Source organism: Halichoerus grypus, chromosome 12, assembly GCF_964656455.1.
Source record: "Halichoerus grypus chromosome 12, mHalGry1.hap1.1, whole genome shotgun sequence".
Classification (NCBI taxonomy): domain Eukaryota; kingdom Metazoa; phylum Chordata; class Mammalia; order Carnivora; family Phocidae; genus Halichoerus; species Halichoerus grypus.
Genome location: NC_135723.1, coordinates 83,653,023 through 83,679,441, shown reverse-complemented (window position 1 = coordinate 83,679,441; position 26,419 = coordinate 83,653,023). Strand labels below are relative to the sequence as shown.

Here is a 26,419-nt window from a genome sequence, read left to right as displayed (position 1 = left end):
TTCCTCACTTCCTCCCTTTGGCCCCCTCTGCCTGCTGAGCCCCACGCCCAACCCTGCCCCCAGTCCCTGCTGCCCACTCCCTACCCCCCCTCCACCCCCCACCCCCAGGCCTGACTTTAGGAACTGGAAAATGGGCTGGGACCAGGCAGCAAAGGGAGGCCTTGGCATTTGGGGCCAAGCCTGGGGTTAGTGGGGTGGATAGGGGTGGTGAGTAGAGTCTGGGATGGAAACACATAGGTGGACAAAGGAGGAAGAAAGCAGGAGCCCTTGATCTCAGCAGCCTGGAGCAGCATCTTTGCTGCGATTTGTTATTTACTGTTATTTACACACTTAGCATGTGCCAACCACTACCCTATTTATATACTCTCACTGCCAGTCTATGAAGTAGACATTAGTTTGCAAACAAACTGAGGCACAGTTAGGGGTCTGCCTAAGGACACATGGATTTGGCTAAATAGGGTTTTGAACCCAGCCCCATCCTCCTGTAAGCAAGAAAGAAGCTGAACTGGGAACAGTCTGGCGTCAGACTGATAAATTTGTGTTTATTGTCAGGGTCTCCACCAGGGACCATACGCAGGAGAGGGTCCCAGCTTCCTGCGGGGCTGAGGCTGCTCCCCGGGCGCTGCCCTCTGCCACAGGGCTGGGGTCAGGACGGCGCTGGGCTCGAGGTGCCCATCGGGGAGGCGCGCGCCCCCGGGCAGGATGACAGACTCCAGAAGCGCTCCCTGAACAAAGACTGGGTGGGAGGCGGCCTGGTGTGTCCCCACCCCGCCTCCCCCAGCGCCTGCGGAGCTGCGACCACAGACAGCGAGGCGGAGCGAGCATGGCGGGGCCCCGGGCCGCTCCGCTGCCCCTCGTCCTGCAGCTCATCAGCCTGGCCCTGGTCTCGGCGACCGGCGGAGGTAAGTCGGGGCGCCGAAGGCTCGGGGGCGGCCCGGCGGGACCCCGTTTTCTCACTCAGCCCAGCCCCAGGGAAGGAGCTGGGGCCAGGCTGCCTCTCCCGACCTCCCGCCGCGGGGTGTGAGCGCCTCCCGGGCCAGCCTGAGTCCTCCCCGTCGGTGGAGGAGCCCGCGTGGGGGCGCGCACGGAGGCTGGGGCCTGGGGCCCGGGGCGGGGGGGGGGGGGGGGGCTTCCTGCAATGGCTCGGGAGGAATTCCTGCAGGCAGCGGTGGGGGAGAGGCTGCCCTGGAATCTGGGAGTCTGAAGTTAATTATTTGTCTTGAGAAAGGGGGGGGGAGGGGGCCCGCTATGGGAGCTGACTTTGAATCTGTGTCTGGCCTTCCGTGGGGGGTGGGGGGGCAGGCAGGAATAGAGGGGTCAGTGCAAGGACTAGGCAGCTGGCTGGGGAGAGGGGAGCCGAGGACAGTTCCATGGGGAGCAATCAGGCTCTGTGAAACAATCTGGAGCTCTTTCTGCGGATCTCTCCAGGCAAGGGACTGGCCCTGTCTTCCCGGAGGGTCCCAAAGGACCCCCACCCTCTCCCTGACTCCCTTATTGTGCTGCTGAAGTAGACCTGGAGGTGTGGCCTGAGAGGAGAGACCGTGGGGGTGGGGGTGTCAAGCTGGGACGGAGGGTTTAAGATGCTGAGCCCTCATCTTCAGCTGCCCTGCAGAGGGTGGGGAAGAACGCCACCTACAGGAGCCCTACCAAGTTCCAGGTGACAGGATACCGGCTAGGGAGGGAATGGGAATGTGCGCAAGAGGCTTGGGTACCGGCATTTGTTGGGGCGTTAGAACCTGGATGTGGGGAGTAGTGGGGCAGGCTGAAAAGACGGGTGGCATTTGCAAAAGGTCACATTTAGACTTGCTGCTGGGAACCTTCAGATGTGTGATTTAGAGAAGTGGTGTCAGGTGGAGGCAGGGAGGATGGCTCTGACTTCAGCCTCCTGAGTGGAGAGAGGGGAGAGGACTGGGGACAACTGGATAAGACCAGAGGCTGATGGGTTGGGGGGGCACAAAAGAGGGAAACCGAGCCCCAGATTGATATCAGAGTCCGTGGGGATGGCAGCAACAAAGCCAAGGAATTCGGGCCAAAGCAGGTTTGGAAGAAAGAAGACAATTTAGGTTTCAAATGAGACTCTCCAATCCCCGCTTGGGGGAGTGGGGGTGGGGAGTGGGTGACGTAGTCCCCTGCCTCACAGGACTAGTGTCTGTGAGAAACCCTTTTAGCCACCCCAGACCTGGCCTCATAATTTGCTGCCTCTGTAGGGAAGACCCTCCCCTCTCCTTCCTCCTCTTCCTCCTCCAGACCCTCCTCTGCCCACCCCCACCCAGAGGAGGGATCTGGTCTATGGGAGGTCTGTGGAGTGAGCCTACACACCCCCCCTGCCCACCCACGGTTTTCACTTTTCTGACGCACCTGAGGGATTCAAATGAGGTGGAAATGGCTGTCCAACCCCAGGCCTGAACTCAGGGGAACCCCCTTCTCTAACATAGTGTCATCAAAAACCAGGGTTAGGCTGTCTTTGTTCCGCCTGGTGCCTTGAAAGCTAGTGGGGGCCCTGCTGACTCCTTCCCCAAACCCTTCAAGAAATGCAGCCAAGTTCCACCTTCTGGAGCTCCCCCTGCCCAGTGTGGGGTCCTGTCTTCCAAACCCTGCAGGGGAGGAGGGTCACCCTGGGCCCCACCTCTGTCCACCTGCTCACTCCCCTTTCAGGGAAGTAGAGTTGGTCTGGGACGGTGCTGGAGGGAAAGCGTGGAAGGAGGAGAAGGGGAAAGGTGGACAAAAGGGACCCAGACCAGCTTTCCCAAGTAGCAAGGACCTCTGTCAGATACAGACTGTGAGGTCCCGATGTGGGGTCCCGCGGCCCCGCCACCGCGGGCCTGGAAATAGAGGCAAGGCTGGGGCGGGGTGGGGGTGGAGCAGAGGGAGGAGCCGCCCCGCCCCTCGCTGTGCACACGCTCGGGTAACAGCGCCCTCGCTGACGGGTGAGGACGGGCAGTTGGAGGGCCGGGGGCGCTCACATGGCCAGCTCCCTCCCCTGCACTGCAGCCCACGCTGGCCGCTCCCAGCCTGGCTGGTCAGCTCCGCAGGCTCACCCTGGCCAAGACCCTGCGCACATAAAGATGGGGGACCCTGACCCGCTCCCCATGGCTGGAGGCCCCTGCAGCATATGGGAGGCTGCAGGGAGGCCCCGGCCTAGATACTCTCCCCATGGCCCCAGCAGGTCAGGGTCCTGGGGCTGATACCCGACAGAGGTCCTTGCTACTTGGGAAAGCTGGTCTGGGCCCCTTTTGTCCACCTTTTCCCTTCTCCTTCCACGCTTTCACTCCGGCACCCTCACAGACCATATCTCCTTCTCTGGAAGGTGCGTGGGCAGGTGGACAGGGGTGGGGCCCAGGGTGCCCCTCCTCCCCTGCAGTGTTTGGAAGACAGGACCCAGGAGACCTTGTCAGTCCCTCACCCACAAGCCCACCTTGGATTCTTGTCCCCTTCAGGTGGGGTCATCCTCAGGGAGCCCCCTGAGCTTGCTGACATCCAGGACAACGGGCCGCAGGGGCCTGCCCTCGCCTCGGCCCCTGCTGGGGCCCCCCAGGAGCAGGGGCGCCCCCTGGAGGAACGGCTGGGAAGGCTGGAGGCCCAGATGACGGCGCTCAGAGAGCAGGTAGTGCGGGAGGCCTGGGGGTGTGTGCGGGGTAGGGCAGGTCTTGCGTCCTTAGAGGAAAGAAGGGTTGGGCTGGGGCGGGGGGGCGGAACCGTAAAATAGAGTTTGGTTTTTAAATGCACATGGAGAAGTTCTTATATGAACGGTTCTTAATATTGATTCTTCCATACAAATGAAGAATCTCCAGAGTATTGGTTTTATCAATTTAGATGTTCATGTCCTTTCATGTATTTGGCCAACACTATTACGTACCTACTGTACGTAAGGCTCATCAGAAAGTATTTGGGATGGATAAAGGTCTCCAATTGTTGGGGAGAGGGGATTGGTCCGCTTCTGTCCAAAGGAGAGGTCCGGGGGCCCCGGGCTCCCCTAGGAGCCTGTCCAGACTCCAGATCTTGAGAACTGTGGCTAAACTAGGTGCTGCCTGGAAGGGACCCACCTGTGCCTGGAACAGTCAAATTGCCTCCTCGCCCTGCTCAGTCTTCACACCCCACATATCTGCCGGATGTGTCGGATGGGGCGGAGCTGAGCCAGCACCTCCTACCCTCCCCTCCGTCTTTCCCCCAGAACAAGGAGCTGCAGGCGAGGGTGAGGCGGCTGGAGTCCTGTGAATGCCGCCCCGCTTCTGCCCAGTGCTGGGGACTGGGGCGGGCCTGGCCCGAGGGCGCTCGCTGGGAGCCGGACACCCGCACTGCCTGTGTCTGCCGGGACGGGGCTGCGCACTGCGAGCCCAAGCCCGGCCTGCCCCGTGGCCATGGTCAGTGCCACCCTATCTGCCTGCCAGGACCACCTGGGCATCTGGGGATGGCCGTGAGGGCCTGAGTGACGGCCTGTCTCCTCCCCAGGCTGCAGCCACAACGGGCAGGCCTATGGCCACGGGGAGGCCTTCTCCCCAGACGCCTGCACCACCTGCCACTGCTTGGTGAGTTCCCGTGACCCCCCTGCATATCCCAGACCTGTCCCCCTCACCTGCCTCACTTAAGTTACCAGTCACTGCAGCCTCGTGTGCTGGAAGTTGAGTAATGGGGTCTGCCCGCCCCTCCCCCAAAGCCTTGCCACAGTGGCTCCCCCCGATTCCAAGTGGCTCTGTTTTCTGGAGCTCAACCCCCCCCCCACATACACATGGTGAGGGGCCCCCAAGCCCCTCTGATTTGGGCCTGGCAAACAGTGGCATGGAGGGCAGAGGGGATGGAGCTGTTTGTCTTCCTACATCACCCCCTCACCTGTGGACCCTCCCTGTCCCTGCTCATCCGTCTGTCCCTGTCACCTACCCGCCTGGTCTCCCTCACTTGGCTCCACATCCACCTTCTTGAGCTTTTCCCTCCTCGCTCCTCCATTGAGGAAGCTCTCGGTTCCCTTCCTAGGACCTTTCCATTCTGGGAACTTGCTGGCATGGGGAAGAGATGGTTTCTGGGGCTCCAGAGCAGCAGGAGATGATGGGGGTGGGGGTAGGATGTCTCTTTTCTGCCCTCGGACTGAGGGTAGCCCATGTACCCTAAGCCGCCTCAGCCTCTTGCTCCTCCACTGTGTCGCTGCCGAGGGTGAGCTTTCGGGTCCGGAGGCCAGGCCCTCAGCGTTCTGCCGCCGCGCAGCCACCCGTCGGCTTCCCCACAGGGAGGGGCCATAACCTGTACCCAGAAGCCGTGCCCAAGGGGACCCTGCCCGGAGCCGGGAGCATGCTGTCCGCACTGTGAGCCAGGTCAGCCCCCCGCCAGACCCAGCCCCACCTCCTGCACTCATTCTGGGGGCCCCCAGAGCCACCGTGTGCCCCCCCGCCACGTGCCCAGAGGGTGCCTGCCCACTCACTCTGGCAGTGGTTCCGGGAATTCAGAACCGAAGCACAGCCCGCAAATACGGACTCTGGCCTGGGACTGAGCCAGAGGCTCTGTCTGACCTTTTTCCTGCCCTCAGGGGGCTTCTAACCTAATTGAGAAGATAAACTGAAAGCTAATACAACACAAGATTTAAGATCCAATGACCAGATTCAAAGAACTATAGGAGGGCAGTGTGTGGTTAGCTGCCGGAGGAGATGGTGGGAAGGCAGGGGGCTCCACTCAAGACTGTGTCGGGGCGGGTCATCTGAGCCGCACCTTCAAGGGAAAGTGATTTCAGCGGAAGGAGACAGTACTCAATGGCCCTTCGGGCACAAGAACAGGGTGGGGAGAGGTGTGTTGTAGGAAAGCAGTCTGGAAAGGCCCAGTGGAAAGAGCCTGCTGTAAGCCTTGCAGCTTGGACTTTCTTCTGGGGGCAATGGGGAGCCATTGAAGGCTGCAGAGCCAGAATGTGGCTTGTTCAAAGGAGCGTTGTAGGAATATTCATCTGGTTTGGGCTAGATGCGAGAGCAGTTAGCGGGCTAGCACAGTAGTCATCTAGGCATGGAGCCAGGGAATCAGGGACGGCAGTGGCTGCAGAGGGAGGGAGGGGTGCTTCTAAAGCACGGGCGACTGGTCAGACCCCAGGGAACAGTAGGAAGCTAGGAAGGCAGTGGTGCCAGGGACGTGAAGAGAAGTGGGAGGAGATGGACGCAGTGGCCCTGCTGAGGGATGTCACCAGCTCGTAGTCAAGGAATAGGGTTGTCAGATTTAGCAAAGAGAATACGGGATGCCTTGTTAAATTGGAATTTCGCACATAAACAACACATACTTTTTTAGTGTAAGTACGTCTCCTGCAATATTTGGAACATACTCATACTAAAAAAAAGTATAGATTGTCTATATGGAATTCAAGTTCAACTGAGCATCCTATATTTTATCTAGCAGAATACCAGCTGGTAGTGTGAAGTGTGGGTCAGGGGCTCAGGGGACCAGTGGGTCTGGAAATGGAGCCTGGGAGTCTTGGCCCGAGATGAGGAGGGGAGTCTCTGGAGCTGATGGATCTCAAAGACAAGGGACACACACGCACACACGCATGTGCCCTCACGCAAGCACGCCCACACGCACGCACACATGCACCGAGCTTTCAGGATACGAGGTGCCTCGAGGCCACTGCTAGCTCGTATATCTTCGGTGAAATTTTTTGAAAAGGCACCCTTTCCTCAACACTTCTGTGGTAAAATAATGGAAATCTACTGATTATGTTTGAGTCAGACACTTGACTGCCATCTTCTGGAAAGCTGTAGTAAGTATAAAAATCTCTGGTTATCGCCTGAATGGTGCCCTTCGATGTGGTACTTGTGGGTGCTTTTGCTCCAGTACTATGGGTCTCTTACGCGGGGGGGCCTGGCCCCGGTTTTACAGGCTGCCCCGGAGGCCACAGGGCCGGGCAAACGTGGCATCCAGAGCCCTGTGTCATCTGCACCTGCCAGGTAAGGGAATCAGAGCCCAGGCCCGGCCACCACGCACATCCCTGATGCTCGGCATACCCCCGGCCTGGCAGTGCCAAGCCCAATCCGGGGGCCAGACAGAGCTGCTGCCACCCCCAGCCATCGAGGCTGCAGCCTGCTAGGCCCCCTAGGCCAGCAGAGTAAGTGAGCGTGGGCAGTGGAGAGGGAGGGAGGGCTCAGTGTCTGCCCTGCAGGCAGGGACCGTGCGGTGCCAGGGGCCCTCATGCTCAGAGCTCAACTGCCTGGAGAGCTATACCCCGCCTGGGGAGTGCTGCCCCGTCTGCCGGCCAGGTGACCTCCTGCCCTGCCTCGCCCCTCCACCCCCTCAGCCCCCGAGGGTCCAGTACCTACTTGGGGTCATGCCTTCCCTTGGGTGATGTCCACTCACCCTGCTCTCTGCTGACCAGCCTATCATCCTGGCAACCCTCCCCAGGCTGTGAATATGAGGGGCAGTCCTATGAAGAGGGGGCCAACTTCCTGTCCAGCTCCAACCCTTGTCTCCAGTGCTCCTGCCTGGTAAGTCCCACCACCCCCCCTTTGTCCAGGCCCTGCTCCTCCTTATTCACTCCCTGCCCCACCTTGGGCCACCCCTGCTGCCCTTTCATCCCCTCATGTACCTTCCAAGACCTGCTGCCAGTGAGGTTTCCCTCCATCCCGGCCCTGTGCCCCACACCCCCCCCAAGGGTGTCGCACCCTTGCCCATCCCGCGCTCTCTGAGAGCCAGCTATCTGTGCATTGCAGAGCGGCCTGGTTCGCTGTGTGCCCATGAAGTGTCCGCCCAGCCCCTGCCCTGAGCCGGTCCCAAGGCCTGGGCGCTGCTGCCCGACCTGCCAAGGTAGGAGCCCTGACCCTTCCCTGGTGGAGCTCCCGGCGGGGAAGTCACGCCATTTCTTCCACAACAGAGCTCATTCTGCTGGCTCTGACCTGGGGGGTTTGGTCAGTGGGGGAGCGATGCCGGGTCAAGCCTGCTCTGGAGCTGAGGTGTCTGGGCTCAGATTCTGCCCTTGCCACGTCATGGCTGTGTGCCTCTGAGGGAGTTACTCCGTGCCTCAGTTCCCCATTTGTGAGGTGTGGATAATGACATTCTATACCCTGATAAACGTTGACCATTATTACCTACTCTGGGCACGGAGGACAGAGGCGGGCCCTCGGGGCGGACAGCTAGAGGGAGATGCTGAGTCTCACACCAGTACTACCGAAAAGGCGGGATGAGGATCAGGTGCCAGGCACTGTGGAAACTCAGAGGAAGGAGACCCAATCCAGCCTAGACACAGGAAGGAGAGCGTCCCGGAGACCGCGTGTCCTGAGTGAGCCCTCAGGATAAAGAGCAGTTAGCTATGTGATGGGAGGAATAAGGTGGAGGGCATCCCAGGAAGAGAGGACAGCTTGCACAAAGGTGTGGGACTGACAGTGTGAGGTGGGTGTGTGTTAGGGGGGAAGGTGCAAGCACACACGAATGGCCAAAGCCTGCAGTGAGAGATGAGGGGAGGCCGAGGGCAGGGGGAGGAGGGCGTGGCCGCGCTGGGTCCTGGGAGGCCTGGAAGGGCAGGCTGAGGAGCTTGGGTCTTACCCTGGCTGGTGCCCTGGGAGCCCCCAGGAGTCTAGGCAGAGGCATGACGCGGTCTGGTTTGGGCTCAGGAGAGAGCCCCCCGACGGCATGTGGAGGAAGGTGGGGGCAGCCTGAAGCCGGCAGCCAGGCAGGCTGCCACCAGGCTTCCTCTCTGCCCATCTTCACCCCCACCCCAGGCTGCACGGAAGGTGGCTCTTACCGGGAGCATGGCCAAGAGTGGACGGCTCCTGGGGACCCGTGCTGGATCTGCCAGTGCCTGGTGAGCCCCGCCGCTGCTCCCACACCCCAGGCCCACCGCATTCATTCCTTCATTTCACTGAGCACGTCCCATAGGCCCTGGGAGAGGACAGAGGTGGAGAAGACCTGATCCCGGGCTCTGTGAGGTGGGGGGCCGGGGGACGGGGCTGTGCCTGTCTGTGTGCCAAGTTCTGAGCATAGCAGGTGTGCAGTGCGGGTTTGTGAAGGTACTCAAAGAGCTCGCAAGCTCCAGGACTGGGACAGGGCAGGAGAGGACAGGCAGCAACAGCTCCGGGGAGAGAGAAATGCAGATTTCCTCGAGCCATCTAGAACTGGGCTGTCCAATCTGTAACCTACCGCGTGTGGCCACTGAGCCCTGGGAATGGGGCCATCCAATCTGAGATGGGCTGGAGTGTAAAATGTGCATGGGATTTTAAAGACTTAATACGAAAGAAGGGAATATAAAATATCTCGTTAATACTCTGTGTTGATTGTATGTTGAAATAACTGTTGGATATATTGAGTTGAATGGAATATCTTAAAATTTAGTTTTATCTGCTTCTTTCTACTTTTTGAAATTTGACTACTAGAGAATTTAAAGTGATTTGTGACTTGTGTTATGTTAGCACAGATCTGGAAAATCTTCATGGGAGGGATGGGTTTAGGTCTTAAAGGGTGAGTAGAATTTAAGCAGGGGGAAATGAGGAAAGACATGCCAGGTGCTATAGACTGAATGTTTGTGCCCCACCCCCACACAGCCCAATTCATATATTGAAATCCTAACCCCCAAGGTGCTGGTATTAGGAGGTGGGGCCTTTGGGAGGTGTTTAGGTCTCGAGGGTGGAGCCTTTGTGAAAGGGATTAGTGTCCTTGTAGAAGGGATCCCAGAGAGCTAGCTCCTCCTCTCTTCAGCCATGTGAAGACACATTGAAAAGACAGGTGTCTAGGAACCTGGAAGCAGGTCCTTACCAGACACTTCTGGCACCTTGCTCTTGGACTTCCCAGCCTCCGGAACTGTGAGAACTAAGTTTCTGTTGTTTATAAGCCCCCCACCCTATGGGATTTCACTTCAGCAACCCAAATGGTTGCACCCACCCCCTCTGCAAGGATGTGCTCCCCCTCCCTGCTCGCACGGACCACCCTCCCCAACACCTGTGAGAAGAGTCACTGGCTGTCCACTTATGAGACTGGCCGTGGGGGACCCCGATGCAGGTGTGAGCTCAAGGGGTGGGGTCTGGGTGGGAAGGGCCGTGGGGGGTAGCAGCAGCTACCGTCGGATTGCCAGCTTGCAGAGGTGGAGGTCACACCATCTCATTTCATTCCCATAACAGGCTATGGGGACAGAACTATATTTTTTTAAGATTTTATTCATTTATTTGAGAGAGAGAACACGAGCAGGGCGGAGGGGCAGACTCCCTTCTGAGCAGGGAGCCCGATGGGGGGCTTGATCCCAGGATCCTGGGATCATGACCTGAGCCGAAGGCAGACCCTTAACGACTGAGCCACCCAGAAGCCCGAGGACAGAACTATTGTCTTTTTTCAGATGGGTAAACTGAGTCACAGAGTGCTTCAGTAACATGCTGGGTTATACATCTGTATTAGTTTCCTAGGGCCACCATAACAAAGTAGCACAAGCAGATTGGCTTAAACGACCAAAATGTACCGTCTTGTGGTTCAAGAGATCAGAAGTCCAAGATCAAGGTGTCAGCAGGTTTGGTTCCTTCTGAGGGCTGTGACAGGGAATCTGTTCTAGGCCTCTCTCCTAGCTTCTGGTGGTTTGCTGGCGATCCTTGGCATCCCTCGGCTTCTCCCTTCACCTTTGCGTGTTGCTCTCCGTGTGTGTGTGTGTGCGTGTGTGTGTGTGTTCAAATTTCCCCTTTTTACAAGGACACAGTTATTGGAGAGGCCATCCCACTCCTGACCTCATCTCAATTAATTACATCTGCAATGACCCTGTTTCCAAATAGGCCACGTTCTGACACGCTGGGGGTTAGGACTTCAACATATGAATTTGGGGGGGACACAGTTCAACCCGTAACAATACCTAATAAGTGGATCGCAGGGACTCAACTGCTGTTTCTGCCACGTGACGGAGCTCTAAAGGCCCCTTCCCCTGCCCCTTCCGCCCCCTCCGCCCCCTCCCAGGAGGGCCACGTTCAGTGCCGCCAGCAAGAGTGCACCAGCCTGTGCCCGTACCCCGCACGGCCCCTGCCAGGCACCTGCTGCCCGCTGTGTGATGGTGAGTCGGGGAGTGGCGCCTGGGGCGGGCGTTCAGAGAGCTCACGGACGGCCCAGCTCGGGCTCCCACGAAGGCCGGGACCAGGACGTGCAGCAGTGTGTGGGGGGGGGGGGGTCCTGAGGAGGGTCTGAGGCACCCTCTCCCCCAACAGGCTGTTTCCTAAATGGGCGGGAGTACCGCAGCGGAGAGCCGGTGGGCTCTGGGGACCCCTGCTCGCACTGCCGCTGCGCTGTGAGTGTGGCTGCCCGGCAGGGAGGGCCTGGCTCCCGGGCCTGCCTCTCGAACGCTGACCAGGCCCTATCGGCAGAACGGGAGCGTCCAGTGTGAGCCTCTGCCCTGCCCACCTGTGCCCTGCAGACACCCAGGCAGGATCCCTGGGCAGTGCTGCCCGGTGTGTGAAGGTGAGCTGGGGCCTCGAGTCACCTGGAGAGGGGCAAGCACTGGCCCCAGAGAGGCGCAGGGGTGGGCTCAGGCGTTGGGACCTATAGGAAGCCCCTTGGACTACGGTACGGGAGAAGGCCTTGATAAGCCTAAGCTCCCGTCACCACGTCCTCACCTCCCCTTCTCATGGCCAGCTGGGCCCCGGGATCCTGGAGGTAGGGGAGCCTGGCGCAGCAGGGGGGGCGGTGGCTGCCTCGAGGTGGTGTGAGGCTTCGCCGGCAGCCTCCAGCTCTGTCCCCCGCCCCGGTCCTCCTGTCCTCCTATCCAGGCTGTGAGTACCAGGGACACCAGTATCAGAGTGAGGAGACCTTTAGACTCCAAGAGAGTGGGCGCTGCATCCGCTGCTCCTGCCAGGTAGCCAGTCCCGCCCTCTCACGCCCCAGATCTGTGTCAGCCCTTGAGGACCCTTAGCCAACGTCCCTCCTAGGCCGGCGAGGTCTCCTGTGAGGAGCAGGAGTGCCCGGTTGCCCCCTGCACGCTGCCTGCCTCTGGCCCCCAGCTCTGCCCAGGTAGGTGTGGGGAGGGGGGGAGGGAGGAACTGCTTCACAGGAGGGCTGCGTCCAGCCGCTGCAGATGGAAGGGGTTCCTTCACAGGGAGGGGGGCACTGCCGGGCCCACCAACCAGTCCGGTGTGTGTTCAGAGGCCACCGTGGGGATGGCAAAGCCAGGGTCCCGTGGTCTGGGAAGGTCAGGGACGGCTGGAGGCGTCCAGGTTGCCCTGGTGACAGCCCCCCTCGCTCTAGCCTGTGTGCTCGATGGAGAGGAGTTTGCCGAGGGGGTCCAGTGGGAGCCTGATGGTCAGCCCTGCACGACCTGCGCCTGTCACGATGGCGTGCCCATGTGTGGGGCGGTGCTCTGCTCCCCAGCCCCCTGCCAGCACCCTACCCAGCCCCCCGGTGAGTGCTCCACCCGGATCTGGCTCTCTTCCCCCGCTTTGTCCAGCCCACCCCGGCTCGCCGGGCTCTGATCAGTCTGCCCCACCCAGGCGCCTGCTGCCCCAGCTGTGAGAGCTGCACCTACCAGGGCCAAGTGTACGCCAACGGGCAGAACTTCACAGACGCAGATAGCCCTTGCCACGCCTGCCGCTGCGAGGTACCTGCCCGGGCTTGCGCTGCCCTGCTGAGCCCCTCCTGGGGCCCACCCCCATTGCCCTCTCCCCTGCTCCCAGGAGGGGACTGTGAGGTGCTCCTTGGTTGACTGCCCTCCCACAACTTGTGCCAGGCCCCAGAGTGGACCCGGCCAGTGCTGTCCCAGGTGCCCAGGTATGTGCTTCTTGCACCTGTCTGGCTTGGGGGCCCTGGACCCAGCTCTCCCATGGCCCCCTGGGCTCACCAGATACGTTAGAAAGCATCAGCCTTCCGAATTGTTTCCAGTCGGACACAGCTTGGAACTCTCTGGAACTCACAGAGTATGGGCGGGAGGCAGAGTAGAGATTTGTTTATCCCTTCGTGTTACTCTGTGACTCTTTCCTTCCATTCTGTATTTCCTCTCCCAATCCCCCCACCAGTCAGATATATTTGTATATCTTTCTGTATAAAGCAGGTTCATGCAACAAACATTTGGGTCTGGCATGCGGAGACTGGGTGCTGGCATGCAGTGTGACCCGAGTCCTGCCCTGGTGGAGAGTCTGTGCCAGGGTGGGTATCACAAACACACGCACCTGCACGCATGAGCTCCCTGGCTCGTCCGCCTCAGGGGCAACACACGTGCCCGCACGTAATGGGCTCAAATACACACATGCACACACACACACACACACAAGCGTGTGCTCAGAGAGCTACCCACGCCTGCCTACACAGACCCTCCTCTCGGGGCTTCCTCGTGGCCCTTCCTCAGTGGCTCTGGACCCCGAGGATGGCTGGGCACCTGGCCCAGCCCTAGAACTGTCAGGCCTTGCCGCCACTCCCGCCCCTCCCCCCGCCCCAATGCTCAGACTGCATCCTGGAGGAACGAGTGTTTGTGGATGGCGAGAGCTTCTCCCACCCCCGAGACCCCTGCCAGGAGTGCCAGTGTCGGGAAGGCCATGCCCATTGCCAGCCGCGGGCCTGCCCCAGGGCCCCCTGTGCCCACCCGCTGCCTGGTCCCTGCTGCCAGAACGACTGCAATGGTGAGGTGGATGGGATGGGGGGTGGGGGGTGGGGGGTGTCTCCTGGGATGGCTTGGTCCCCTCTATGGGCTTTTAGGGCTGCAAGGGCAGCATACCCAGGGAGGAGTAGGGCCCCTCCCGGGCCTACAGCTGCCCCATCCCCCAGGCTGTGCCTTTGGTGGGAAAGAGTACCCCAACGGCGCGGACTTCCCTCACCCCTCCGACCCCTGCCGGCAGTGTCGCTGTCTGGTGAGTCCGCCCCCGCCCCCCGCCCGGGGGAGGAGGGGCGGGACGTGGGACACCAGGGACGCGGTGCCCCAGGGTGGCCGTCAGGAGGCGCGGGGATCTCCTCTGCCTCCCGCCGCTAACCGGGCCTGGCGTGGTCCCCCTGTTGCAGAGCGGCAGCGTGCAGTGCCTCGCCCGCCGCTGCCCGCCGCTGCCCTGTCCCGAGCCGCTCCTGCTGCCCGAAGAGTGCTGCCCGCAGTGCCCCGGTAGGAGGCGCCGCGCTCGGGCGGATCGGGCCCGGAGAGAGCGGGGAGGGCGGGGAGAGCGGGGAGGGCGGGGAGGGCGGGGAGCCTCCGCAAGCCTCTCCCCGGAGCCCTGACGCGCGCTCTCCCCTGCAGCCGCCTCCTCGGGCTGCCCGCGGCCGGGCGGCGGGGTCCCGGCCCGCCACCTGGAGCATTTCTCCCTGCCCGACGACCCCTGCCGCCGCTGCCTCTGCCTCCACGGCTCCGCGTCCTGCCAGCGGCTGCCCTGCCCGCCTGCGCCCTGCGCCCACCCGCGCCGGGGGCCGTGCTGCCCCTCCTGCGCGGGTAACGCCTGGGCGGCGCCCCCACCGCCCCCGCCCCCTGCTCGCCCCGACTCTGCCCCTGAGCCTCGCCCTACCTGGTGCCCTCTTACTCCGCCTCCCCCTCCCTCCAAGCCCAGCCCTCCCGCGTCGGGGTTCTCACTAAGAAGGTGGGGGGGGAGAGGGGGACAGTGCCCAGTCCGCAGGGCCTGGGAGGCTGCGGGCCTGGCAGACAGCCCCGGCTCCTGCCCTCCACGCCTCCCCCCTCCCCAGGCTGCCTGTACCAGGGGAAGGAGTTCGCCAGCGGGGAGCGCTTCCCTGCGCCCAGTGCCGCGTGCCACGTCTGCCTCTGCTGGGAGGGCAGCGTCAGCTGCGAACCCAGGGCCTGTGCACCTGCTCAGTGCCCCTTTCCCGCCAGGGGTGATTGCTGCCCTGCCTGTGACGGTGAGGGCCAGGGGACTGTGGGGATGAGGGGCTGGGAGGGCTGGGTGGGCATCACCCTTACTGCCCTAGAGTGGGTCCACAACATCTATCACATAATAACAAACACTGGACTAAAGCCTGGTGCTGCCAGGTTTTAGTCATCCTGCCGCGGATGCTATTTGGATATGTGACCTTGGACAAGTTACATAACCTCTCTGGGCCTCTTTTTTTTTTTTTTAATTAAAAAATACATTTTTAAAAATGTGTATTTTTGTAAAATACACATAACATAAAATTCACTACCTTAACCATTTTTAAATGTAACTCTAACTTCAGCTCCTGTAAACAAGAGACAGTGGAACAAGACCCAGTTCCCCAGTCTTTGGTCACCCTTGTACTATCTTCGCAATATTGTTACATACCCTCGACCACCTATAATTTTATTTAGTTAACTATTTTTCTTCAAATTAACTTTTAAATTTAAGTCTTTTTAGAAAGGAGTTTTTATATCGTACTGTAAATGAATTCGATTTGCCAGGAATGAAGAGTTCCATAAATACTAACACAGTTAAAAAGAAAACATTAAATCTGAGTCAGGCACTTTTGCCTGCCAAAGCTTTGAGACTCAGACTCGCCCTCTTTTTTTTTTTTTTTTTTTTCCTATTAAGACTTTATTTTTTTCTTTACGGCAGTTTTAGGTTGACAGCAAAAGTGAGAGGCGGGTACAGAGATTGCCCACGTACTCCCTGCCCCAGCACCTGCACAGCCTCCCTCATTATCAGCACCCCCCGCAGGAGGGGTGCATTTGATGAGCCAACCCTGAAACATCATTATCACCCGAAGCGCCCTCTCTCTTTTTTTTTTTTTTTTTTTTTTTTTAAAGATTTTATTTATTTATTTGAGAGAGAGAGAATGAGAGAGAGCGAGTACATGAGAGGGGGGAGGGTCAGAGGGAGAAGCAGACTCCCTGCTGAGCAGGGAGCCCAATGCGGGACTCGATCCAGGGACTCCAGGATCATGACCTGAGCCGAAGGCAGTCGCTTAACCAACTGAGCCACCCAGGCGCCCAGTGCCCTCTCTTTTTAAAAAAAGAGGTCAGCAAGAGTCAGAGAGCTGCTCGGGTCAGGCCGCCACCACTCTGGGATCCCCTCCCCGCCCCTGATTGATCAGAGGGCTGGAAAGAGTACTGGAAAGAGGATACCTTGAACCATGTCTCCTAAGCCATCTCGGGCTATCTCCAGCTCTCCTCAGCTTGGGGACATTGGTGCCTTCTGGCTGGGCAGTGGCCTGCTGAGTATTTAACTCTAGGGACAGATTCTGTGTGGGTCTTTCCCGGTAGATTGCAGGCTGAAGGGGGGAAGTCTGAGCTTCGGCCGGTCCCCCCACCCCAGACTCCTCTGGCCCCCTTCCCCTGCCTGGCTCGAGCCCTCCCCTCCCCCCAGTTGGTGTGTCTTTGAGGCCCCAGCTCAGGCCCAACTGGACTGGACTGGACTACCGCTCACCTCTCACCCTTTCTGCCCTCTGCCCTGCCCCTCCCCGTCCTCTCTCTCCAAGGTTGTGAGTATCTAGGGGAGTCCTACCTGAGCAGCCAAGAGTTCCCAGATCCCCGAGAGCCCTGCAATCTGTGTACCTGCCTCGGAGGCTTCGTGACGTGTGGCCGCCGGCCCTGCGAGCCTCTAGGCTGCAGCCTCCCGCTCACCCTGGCTGGACACTGCTGCCCGACCTGCCAGGGTAGGACAGCACCTGCCCTTCCTGCCCCTTCTGGAGCTCCCAGGCGCCCAGAGTCACCTGGTCTCACCACCGTCAGCCCTCCCTTGAGAGGGCCCCACAGCAAACCCACACCCTGTGCTTTCCTCACACCCCACCTGTGCCCTCCTGTCTGTCCCTGCTGTCACCTCAGACTCACGGTTGTGCTCCTCAGATAACTGGGCTTCATGCTTCCAGAACTTCCTGCTCTTACACTGTCCCGTCGCCTTCCTAAAATGTCACATCAGCAGACTCAAACATATTCGAGGGCTCCCATGCCCTTGAGTCAGCAGTCACGAGAGGCAGCTTCCTACCCTCCTGGCTTCTTTTGCCCATGATCGTGAGCCCGGGCCACCTCGAGCCTTCATTTCCAGGAGTGCCCATATTCCTCACCTCCTCTTCCCTCGGGACGCGCAGACCGAAACTTGCCAGCAGTCTTTGATCCCAGCTCCAGTCCTCAGCCCCTTCATGCCTGCTGGCCTCCCCACTCGCAGCTAGCCGGAGGCTCTCCTCCCACCCTCACCTTGCTGGCCTCGGCAGGCCGCACCTAATGTCTCCCCGAGCCGTGGTGGAGGTCCCGGGCCCAGGCGTGCGTGGCCGTGCAGGGCTACGTGGACAGATGTTCTTTGATTGCATTTCCTCCCCTGCCAGGATGCCTCTATCATGGGGTCACTGCAGCCCCCGGAGAGACCCTTCCTGATCCACTTGACCCCGGCTGCTCCCTCTGCACCTGCCAGGTGAGGTGGCCTTTTGGAAACCTGGTAACCTTTCATCCCTTGATCCTCCTCTCTGACCAGGAAGACCTTGTTTCCTCCACCCCCGTCTCCCAGGGTACCATCTGGTGGAAGAGGCTTGGATTCTGGTCTCCCAGGCCAAGGGAGGGGGGTCGGAGCCTGGCAGGCTCAGTAGGGACAGCCCGCCCTGGGGCCATGTGTAGCCTGGTGTGAGGTTGTGACGACATGGAGTCCAGAAGTGGCAGTGTGACCTCTCTCCCCCAGGAAGGTTCCATGCACTGCCAGAAGAAGCCATGTCCTCCAGCTCTCTGCCCCCATCCCTCTCCAGGACCCTGCTTCTGCCCTGTTTGCCACGGTGAGCTGCCTTCCACATGCCCCCCCCCCCCGTCTGCCAGGCCTGAGGTTGGACAGGGCAAGGTGGCACAGCCCCTCACCCAGGAAACGTGTTTCCCACAGGCTGCCTCTCCCAGGGCCGGGAGCACGGGGACGGGGAAGAGTTTGAGGGGCCCCCAGGCAGCTGTGAGTGGTGTCGTTGTCAGGTATGGTAGGGAGGGGGCAGAGCCGGGTGGGGACAAGGCCACAATGCTGCTGGGGCTCCTGGCCTAAAGGGCACGTCCCGCAGGCTGGCCAGGTCAGCTGTGTGCGGTTGCCATGCCCTCCTCTGTCCTGCCCGCTCCAGGTCACGGAGCAGGCCAGGTGCTGCCCTCGCTGCAGAGGTATGCCCGGCCCCATGTGGCTGCCCCCTTGCTTTTGCCACCCCCCCCGGCCTGATGCCCCATACCTGCCCCACCTCCCTCTGCTAGCTCTCCCCCGGCCTCCCGCTCCCTGTCCACCTGCCTGGCCCTCCCACCTTGCTAGTCTTCAGTTCTTCCTACCTCTCCCTGCCCCTGGCCTGTCCGGACCATCACCCCCTCAAAACTGCCCCCTTCCTAACCACACTCTATTCATCATCAAAATAATGACGATTCACATTGGTTGAGCACATCCCGTCTGAGGTCAGCACTTGACACATATCCCATTTAACCCACACACTATCAAATAGGTACTATTATTATTCCCATTTTACAGATGAGAAAAGCGAGGTACAGAGAGGTAACATAACTTGCCTGGGGTCATGCAGCTAGTAGGTGGCAGTCAGGATTTGCATCTTAGCCATCTGGGTCTACATTGTTACCTTGGGCACATGCTTAGGGATGGAGCCTTTCCTTCTTTCCACATGCATTTATTACACACCTACTGCATGCCAGCTACCATTGCTGGTACTGGGCTACTATTTGTTGTAGCCCTTGGTCTAGCAAGCAAGCAGACATGGAATGAGATAAGAACCCAGGTGTTCTGACCCTGAGCCAGGGCCCTTCCCCTCCCCCACACATAGGAGCTCTGCCCCCCCTTCTCACCGCCCCCTGCAGATCCCCCTCCCGGCACCCACATGCCCTGCCGAGCGCCCAGGGTTGGGGGCACAAGGGCATACAGGCAGAACCAAGCCTCAGAGCTCATCCCTGCCCACCTGGGACACAGGCTGCCTGGCCGATGGGGAGGAGCACTCTGAAGGCAGTAGCTGGGTGCACCCCCAAAGCCCCTGCTCCTCCTGCATGTGCCATGAGGGCATCGTGACCTGTGCTCACGTCCAGTGTGTCATCGCCTGTGCCCGGCCCCACCAGGGGCTCAACGACTGCTGCCCTCGATGCTCTGGTACTGGGAGCCTGGGGCCGGCTGGGGGAAGGCAGGGAGGCGGCACCCACTCAACATCTCCGTCCTTTGTACTGGGCTGGGCGGCAGAGCCGGGCTGTTCTAGAGAAGTGACCCCCATTCCTGCACACACGCCAATCCCTGGAGCTGGGGGGCACTGTGGGGGCAGAGAACCCCACCCCCTGGCATTCCTGCCAGCCTAAAGCCTCCCTGGTCGTGTTCTGCTCCTACCCCCACCCCCACCCCCGCCCCAAGACTGTGAGCATGAGGGCCGCAAGTATGAACCCGGGGAGAGCTTCCAGCCTGGGGCAGACCCGTGTGAAGTGTGCATCTGTGAGGTGGGTGACGGCAACGCTGAGGGGTGGGGCACCGTAAAGGGGGCAGCCTGGACCCTGTGGGGCACGAGCACTATGGGGGTCAGAGAGAGGAATGTGCGCCTGTGGCCAGGAGGTGAGGCAGGACTTGGGGTGAAGTGAGGAGCTAAGCAGGGCCAGGAAGTGTGGGGTGGGGAGGGCGCTGAGTGGGGGGGTAGGGGTGGGGGGGCAGTGGGAAGGCCCTCCTGGCTGGAGTGTAGGGTGGGTGTATATGGGAGGTAGAGGGAGATACCTGGGAAATGGTTGGGGGGGCATGTTAGGGAATTCCATGTGAAGGCAATGTCGAGCAGCTGTATGATGTCCCATGTCCGGAGACTTGGCAGGGAGGAGGGAGGATGGCATGAAAGTGCAGGAGGGTCAACGGTCACATGAAGGGTCAGGCCCGAGTAACAGGAAAGAGAAGGGGACATCACCTCTGGGAATTAGGGCATGGGGTGAGAAGCAACCTGGGGAGACGGTGAGTCTCTGCAGACTGGACTTTAATCTGCCCAAGACACATCCAGGGGGAGGTGCAGCAGGCAGATGGAAGGGCCTGGAGTCCAGGGAAAGAGGGTGTCTCTCGGCTTCCAGGGCCTGAGACCCACCCCCTTTGCTCACTCATTTTTGTAGCTGCAGCCTGAGGGACCCCCCAGCATTCAGTGTCACCGGCGGCAGTGTCCAAGCCTGGTGGGCTGTCCCACCAGCCAGCTCCTGCCCCCTGGGCCCCAGCACTGCTGCCCCACCTGTGCCCGTGAGTCGCTGGGGATGGGGGTAAAGAGGGTAGGATGGCCACCCCCAGAGCGACACTGGAAGAGCCACCCAGCTCTCCTCTGCAGCCCAGCCCTCCCCCTTTCTTGAGTGCGGTGGACTATTCTGGAAGCCCATGCCCTGGCAGGGGAGGGCTGCAACCCCGCAGGGGGGAATTGGGAATCCTGGACTCTGAAGCCAGTTTGTGGAGCATCTTGCCCAGCAGGTGGCGCTGCGGGGCGGGAGTTTTGCCGGCCGCGGGCTTCTTGAAAGCAGCAAAGGGAGACCAGAGGGGCTACAGAGGTGGGGAGCCGTTCTTACCAGCACTTGCTAGGATGTGCTTCAGGGAAAGAGAAGAGGACTAACATTTATTATGCATCTACTGCATGCTAGACACTGTACTCGGTGCTTTGAATAAACAGTATCCCATTTAATTCTCAGTTGCCCAGTGAGGGGTATTATTGTTCCCTTTTACAGATGAGAAAACGGAGGTTCAGAGCGGTTGGTTAGTCTGCCCAAAATGGCACAGGCACTGAATGCTGGAGCCAGGATTAGAACCTGGAGTACCTCCCTGGCTCTCTGGGTTTCCTTGTGCCATTTTAGCCGGGTGATATAAAAGGAAGTAGCAGAGGGAGCAGGCGAGGCACTCTGATGGTCCTTAGTGACCTGAGGCTAAGGAAGCCACACCCTGTCCATTTCCAGGCCCTCCACCCTAGTAGTCTGCGAAGTTCTTTTCAAAAAGTCCCAACTTTTCTTTGCTGACCGCAGAAGAAAGAGGACTTCTCCTCTTGGAATCGGTGCTAGGGATAGGAGTATGCCCTAGGACTAAGAAGTCCGGGGACACAGTGGGTGAGTGGGCTTTTGCCCCCTGCTTCCCCCTTCTCCCCCCAACACGGAGTTCTTGTCTTCACAGAGGCGCTGAGTAACTGCACAGAAGGCCTGCTGGGCTCCGAGCTGGCCCCGCCTGACCCTTGCTACACCTGCAAGTGCCAGGTGTGCCTTCTGCCCCGGGGACTCCCAAAGCGCTCTCTTCCTCCGCTGTAGGCCGGGCAGCAAGCCCTCTCCTGCAGCGGCTCCAGGCTCCCCACTCACCCCGACATGCACCCACTTATCTTGGATATCATATCTGGCCTAGGCCTGCTCCCAACTACGCCCTGCTCCCTCCCTGCTGGTCTCTACCAGTGGTGTTCACATGCCCTTCCCCAGGACCTGACATGGCTCTGCATTCACCGGGCCTGTCCTGAGCTCAGCTGTCCCCCATCAGAGCGCCATACCCCCCCTGGGAGCTGCTGCCCCGTGTGCCGAGGTAAGTCAGCCTTGACCTGCATCCTCTGAGCATGAGCCCAGGGGGGAGACAGGAAGGGTGGCATCCAAAGTCTATGTGGGCAACCTGGGGTCTATACTCCAAATGCAGGCTTCATTCTTTTGTAGAAATGAAGGGTTACTCATTGGGGTGCAAAAGGTAGAGGAAATCAGGGAATGAAGTCTGGATTCTCAAGGCCTCGCCTGAGGCTTGTCGGTGGGCTCAGGGACCCCAGGCCCACTGGCCAGGCATTGCACTGAGCTGGCAGCCAGCCCATGGGAAGGTTCCAGCCTCTGGCTCTTTGGGCTTCCAGGACCCTCTCCTCTTCCTGAGCCCTGGGGTAGGGCCTGCCATCTAGTAGGTCATCTGGATACCGGATGAAGAAACCGACACCATAAGGGTGCTCGTGGAATGGTGTGGGCACTCCCCTGCTGTGGGCCTTCAGGGTGAGCTCCAGAGAGGAGGATGCAGTTGGAAGGACAATGCTCCCCCATCCTCATTTCTCCCTCCTCAGAATGCGTGGTGGAGGCTGAGGGCCGAAGTGTGGCAGATGGAGAGAGCTGGCAGGACCCTAGCAACGCTTGCCTTACTTGCACCTGCCGTGTGAGCTGGGGGTCGTAGGGCGGGCATGGGGTGGGGCGCAGGGCCTTACAGATGGGTGGATAGAGAGTCTCAGGACACTGGACCAGTGACTATGGGGTCTTTGAGGTAATTAGAAAAAGGCGCCCCCTCCGAGATAGGGCAGCGGCGTCCATGGGCTGGGGCAAGGAACTAAGGGCTGGATTTCATCCCCCACTGGAACGTGACATGGGTGTTCTTGTGGGGCAGGGGCAGAGAGAAGGGGTTGCTCCCTCAGACTGTGACCCAGAGGGCCCCCAGAAGGGTGAGGCCAGGGACCCCAGGCCCTGCGGGAGGTCCCTAGAGCAGTGACATCTGTCCTCAGCGGGGCCACGTGCAGTGCGACCTGGAGGAGTGCCCCGCCCTCTCCTGCCCCCACGGCTGGGCGAAGGTGCGAGAGGCCGGCCGCTGCTGTGAGCGATGCCAAGGTGCCAGCCAGAACGATGGGGGTTGGGGACGAGCGAGACCTCAGTGCGAGGGACGGGCAGGTGACCCTACCCCGCTCCTGTCGCCTCAGCCCCCGCCCAGTCGTGCGCGCACCAGGGCCGGGCGGTGGCCTCCGGGGAGCGCTGGGCCGTGGACGTTTGCACCACCTGCTCCTGCGTGGCTGGCACGGTGCGCTGCCAGAGCCAGCGCTGCCCGCCGCTCTCCTGTGGCCCCGTGAGTGCCGCGGTCCAGGGCGGTGGGGTGAGTGGGCACGTGGCACCGCCGTCCGGGGGAGACGAGGCGGGAGGAAGGAGGGAGGCAGGGCTAGGGTAGCGGCCGCCGCGCGGTGGGGCGGAGGTACCCGAGGCCTGCAGTTCCAGACGTGGCCACAAGGGGGTGCCCTGAGCCCGCTCGCGGTGAGCCCGGAGGCCGGAGTCCGAGTCCCCGGAGACTCCCGGGCGATCCTCGGTCCCGGGGAGTCTCTGCGTGGGGCACGGCGGGGAGGGCGATGTGTCTGACGGGGCCTGGGGCTGAGGCCAGGACGAGGCCCCCGCCCTGAGTCCCGGCAGCTGCTGCCCCCGCTGCCTGCCTCGACCCGCCTCCTGCACGGCCTTCGGAGACCCTCATTACCGCACCTTCGACGGCCGCCTGCTGCACTTCCAAGGCAGCTGCAGCTACGTGCTGGCCAAGGACTGCCGCGGAGCGGACTTCAGGTGCGCAGCCCCCTCTGCCTTCCTCCAACCCCCCACACCTGTGCCTGCTGACCACGGCACCTGGGCCTCTCACGCCACAGCGTGCACGTGACCAACGATAACCGGGGCCGGAGGGGTGTGGCCTGGACGCAGGAGGTGGCGGTGCTGCTCGGAGACGTGGTCGTGCGGCTGCTGCCGGGCAGAGCGGTCACGGTGAGCAGAGCCGAGGACCCGGGGAAGGTCGGTCCCGCGCCGTCCGCGGTCCACTCGTCAGGCCCGGCGTCGTCCCCCTCCCGCCTCCCTCCTCCAGGTGGACGGGCGCCCGGTGGCCTTGCCCTTCCTCCAGGAGCCGCTGCTGTACGTGGAGCTGCAGCGACGCACGGTGATCCTGCACGCCCAGCCGGGGCTCCAGGTGCGCCGCCAGGGCCAGTGGGGGTGTGGGAGCCCCGGACCGGCTCGGGCGTCTGTATCTGGAGAGGGAGTGGGAATACCGGCTAGGTCCAGGGCCAGATCAGGCCAGGGAGGTGAGAAAGTTCGGCTGGATTCTGAGGGGATCTTGGGATTCTTGGGTGCAGCGAAAGGAGTTCTGAGCCTAGTTTCTAATCTTGGTTCAGCCACCAACACAGTGGGACTCTTAGGCCAGTACCAACTGCCTCCGGCCTGTTTTCTCATTGGTAAAAAGGGGGAACTGTTGGGGGGGGGTGTCAACTGAGGTCTCCTAGGCGACTTCTGAGATTCCTTCCAACTCCCATGTCAGAGAGTAAATTTCTCCCTGCCTTCAGCAAGAAGTACAATCTGTAAATTCATAAAATAAGGCTTGTCTATACTTCTCTGATCTGGACTCGAATTGTGCTTTATCCTCTGTAAGGCCCTAATGCCCACGAGAAAGTGAATCTCTGGAAGTGGGTGTGCATTTCACCAGGGGCTCAGCTCAGGGATGCCAACGGGAGAAAGTGTCCTCCTGCCAGTGTGGTCAGCTCTTCATGTCCTCGCCCGGGACTCACAGCGTGGGCCAACTTGGCTTTGGCCAGAGCTGCCTCCTCTCCGTGGGGGGCCTCTCTCCACCCACTCTCCTCCCCTCCAGCAGGGAGGGTGCTGACAGTGCCTGGGGCCAGGACGGGGTCCCTACCTTTCCCCGCTCCCCAGTGCCAGCCTCTCTGCACAGGTGCTGTGGGACGGGCAGTCTCAGGTGGAGGTGAGCGTGCCTGGCTCCTACCGGGGCCAGATGTGTGGGCTCTGTGGGAACTTCAATGGCTTTGCCCAGGATGATCTGCAGGGCCCTGAGGGGTTGCTCCTGCCCACAGAGGCTGCCTTTGGGAATAGCTGGCAGGTGAGTGGCACAGGAGCTGGGTGGCTGAGGGAGGCACAGTTGAGTGGGAGTCTTAGAACAGCCTGCTTATATGGAAAGCGGGGGGATCACTGAAGGGCTTTGCAGCTTCAGGATGATTTGGGGTCATGGTGCTGGGGGAGGCAGGACGGCCTGTTGAAAGAGGCATCATCTAAATCTGCAAGCCCTCCCTTGCCACTCACCGGCTGTGTGAGCTTGGATAAGTCCCTTACCTGCTCTGGGCCTCGGCTTGTCCATCTGTAAAAGGGGGACAAGGAGAAAGTGGCCGGTGCTTCCTGTGCTGTTCTTGTAGGGAGGTTTTTGAAGCTAAACCAAAATATTTGGTGGAAAGTGTTTTGAAGAACGTAGCACACCAAGGTCAGCTTGCCAGGGGATGCTGTCACATCAGGGTCACTCTTCCCGCCTAGGTCCCAGAAGGGCCGGGACCTAGCCGGCCATGTTCCAAGGGCCGCGAGGTGGATCCGTGCAGGGCAGCGGGTTACCGAGCCAGGCGTGAGGCCAATGCCCGGTGCGGGGTGCTGACGTCCTCCCCGTTCAGCCGCTGCCACGCTGTGGTGCCGCCGGAGCCCTTCTTTGCCGCCTGCGTGTATGACCTGTGTGCCTGTGGCCCCGGCTCCTTGGCCGATGCCTGCCTCTGTGACGCCCTGGAGGCCTATGCAGGCCACTGCCGCCGGGCGGGGGTGACGCCTGCCTGGCGGGGCCCCACACTCTGCGGTGAGGGGGCAAAGCCCAGCGCGAGTTGGGGAAGAGGGTGGCACAGAGGGCTCGGGTCTGGACGGGGTGCCCCCGTGACCCTGCCTTCCCCTCCGCCTGCAGCGGTGGGCTGTGCCCTGGACCGCGGCTTCGTGTTCGATGAGTGTGGCCCGCCCTGTCCCCGCACCTGCTTCAACCAGCACGTCCCCCCAGGGGAGCTGGCAGCCCACTGTGTGAGGCCGTGCGTTCCTGGCTGCCAGTGCCCTGCGGGTCTGGTGGAGCACGAGGCCCACTGTGTCTCACCCGAGGCCTGCCCCCCCATCCAACTCACTGGGGACCAGCCCCCCGGACCTCTGCCCAGCCCCAGCCAGTAGCCTCAGGGGGCACCCGGAGCCAGGATGACACCAGGACTCATCGGGTCAAAAGCCTCCCCTTGGAGAACGGCTCCCGCTGTGGCCAGAGCCGTGGAAAGCGTGCCCTACCCAGGCACCGGGAGCCTGGGCCTGTGTCCCACAAAGACCTCACTGTGTTCGGTCAGAAGCAGTAAAACTGGGGGCTCTCCCACGGCAGACTTGTGTGTATGTGTGTTTTCTCCTGGTGCTGGGATGGTGGCGTGGGCTGCTTGGAACATGGGGTCCAGTGGTTCGGTGTCCCCAGCTGTGGGAGCTGAGCTCTGGATCTTGCTCATCACGTCTTGCACCTGCCTGGGCTGCCGCCACCTGCCATACCCTGGGGTTGCCTGGGAAACCCTGCACTGGATGGAAGGAAGACCTAGATATCTTGGTCTCAGCTCTGTGCTCACACTGTGTCGCAAGCGTGGCCCATGGTCCCTCAGTGGTTCACGTGGAATTCTGTGGGGGCTGAGGAGCACAGAAAAGGGGCTCAGTCCTCACATGGCATTCCCTTTCCTCTTGACTTGGGGGATACCAAGTGCTAGGTGTCTCCAGGGCCGCTCTAAGAGCTGGTGACAGGGACATGCCCAGGGTGGGGAACTGGAGACACAATAGACCATGATGAAATATGGATACATGCGCACACACACACACACACTCACACGCACATACACACACTCACACATACATGCACGCATGCACATGCACACTGTGCACACACCCCCTCAGAAACCCAGGTAAACATGTGCAGCACGTGCGTGGCCCCTGTGTGCATCCACAGCCACACCCAGCCTGGATGGACACGTGAGCAGGGGACATCCTTGTAGAGGAAAGAACATGGGTTCGGAAATAGAAAACAAGTCTATTTCTTTGAAAAGTCTCTTTGCAAAAAAGACTGTTTTTGCCACCTATTGGCTGTGACCTTGGTGATGTAGGGGCCTTGGGTAAAAGATGAGCGGGTCCTGCATT

General features: G+C 60.6%; 1 protein-coding gene across 1 annotated transcript; it reads left to right on the top strand.

Moving 5' to 3' along the window:
• The first annotated feature begins 758 nt into the window (after window positions 1-758).
• KCP (kielin cysteine rich BMP regulator) lies at window positions 759-25,627 on the top strand. The gene is made up of 40 exons (XM_078059548.1): window positions 759-902; window positions 3,438-3,604; window positions 4,172-4,361; window positions 4,450-4,526; window positions 5,219-5,303; window positions 7,360-7,442; window positions 7,668-7,761; window positions 8,673-8,755; window positions 10,879-10,972; window positions 11,124-11,203; window positions 11,280-11,373; window positions 11,682-11,767; window positions 11,841-11,922; window positions 12,157-12,309; window positions 12,399-12,505; window positions 12,582-12,675; window positions 13,347-13,520; window positions 13,666-13,748; window positions 13,897-13,990; window positions 14,123-14,311; window positions 14,560-14,730; window positions 16,264-16,440; window positions 17,107-17,192; window positions 17,454-17,544; window positions 17,646-17,728; window positions 17,812-17,905; window positions 18,708-18,881; window positions 19,134-19,216; window positions 19,862-19,982; window positions 20,892-20,971; window positions 21,185-21,284; window positions 21,796-21,884; window positions 22,225-22,327; window positions 22,417-22,559; window positions 22,866-23,038; window positions 23,119-23,230; window positions 23,328-23,429; window positions 24,183-24,347; window positions 24,773-25,079; window positions 25,182-25,627. Exons 1-40 carry the CDS (start codon window positions 824-826, stop codon window positions 25,430-25,432), a joined length of 4,893 nt encoding a protein of 1,630 aa, XP_077915674.1. The 5' UTR covers window positions 759-823; the 3' UTR covers window positions 25,433-25,627.
• Window positions 25,628-26,419: the final 792 nt, after the last annotated feature.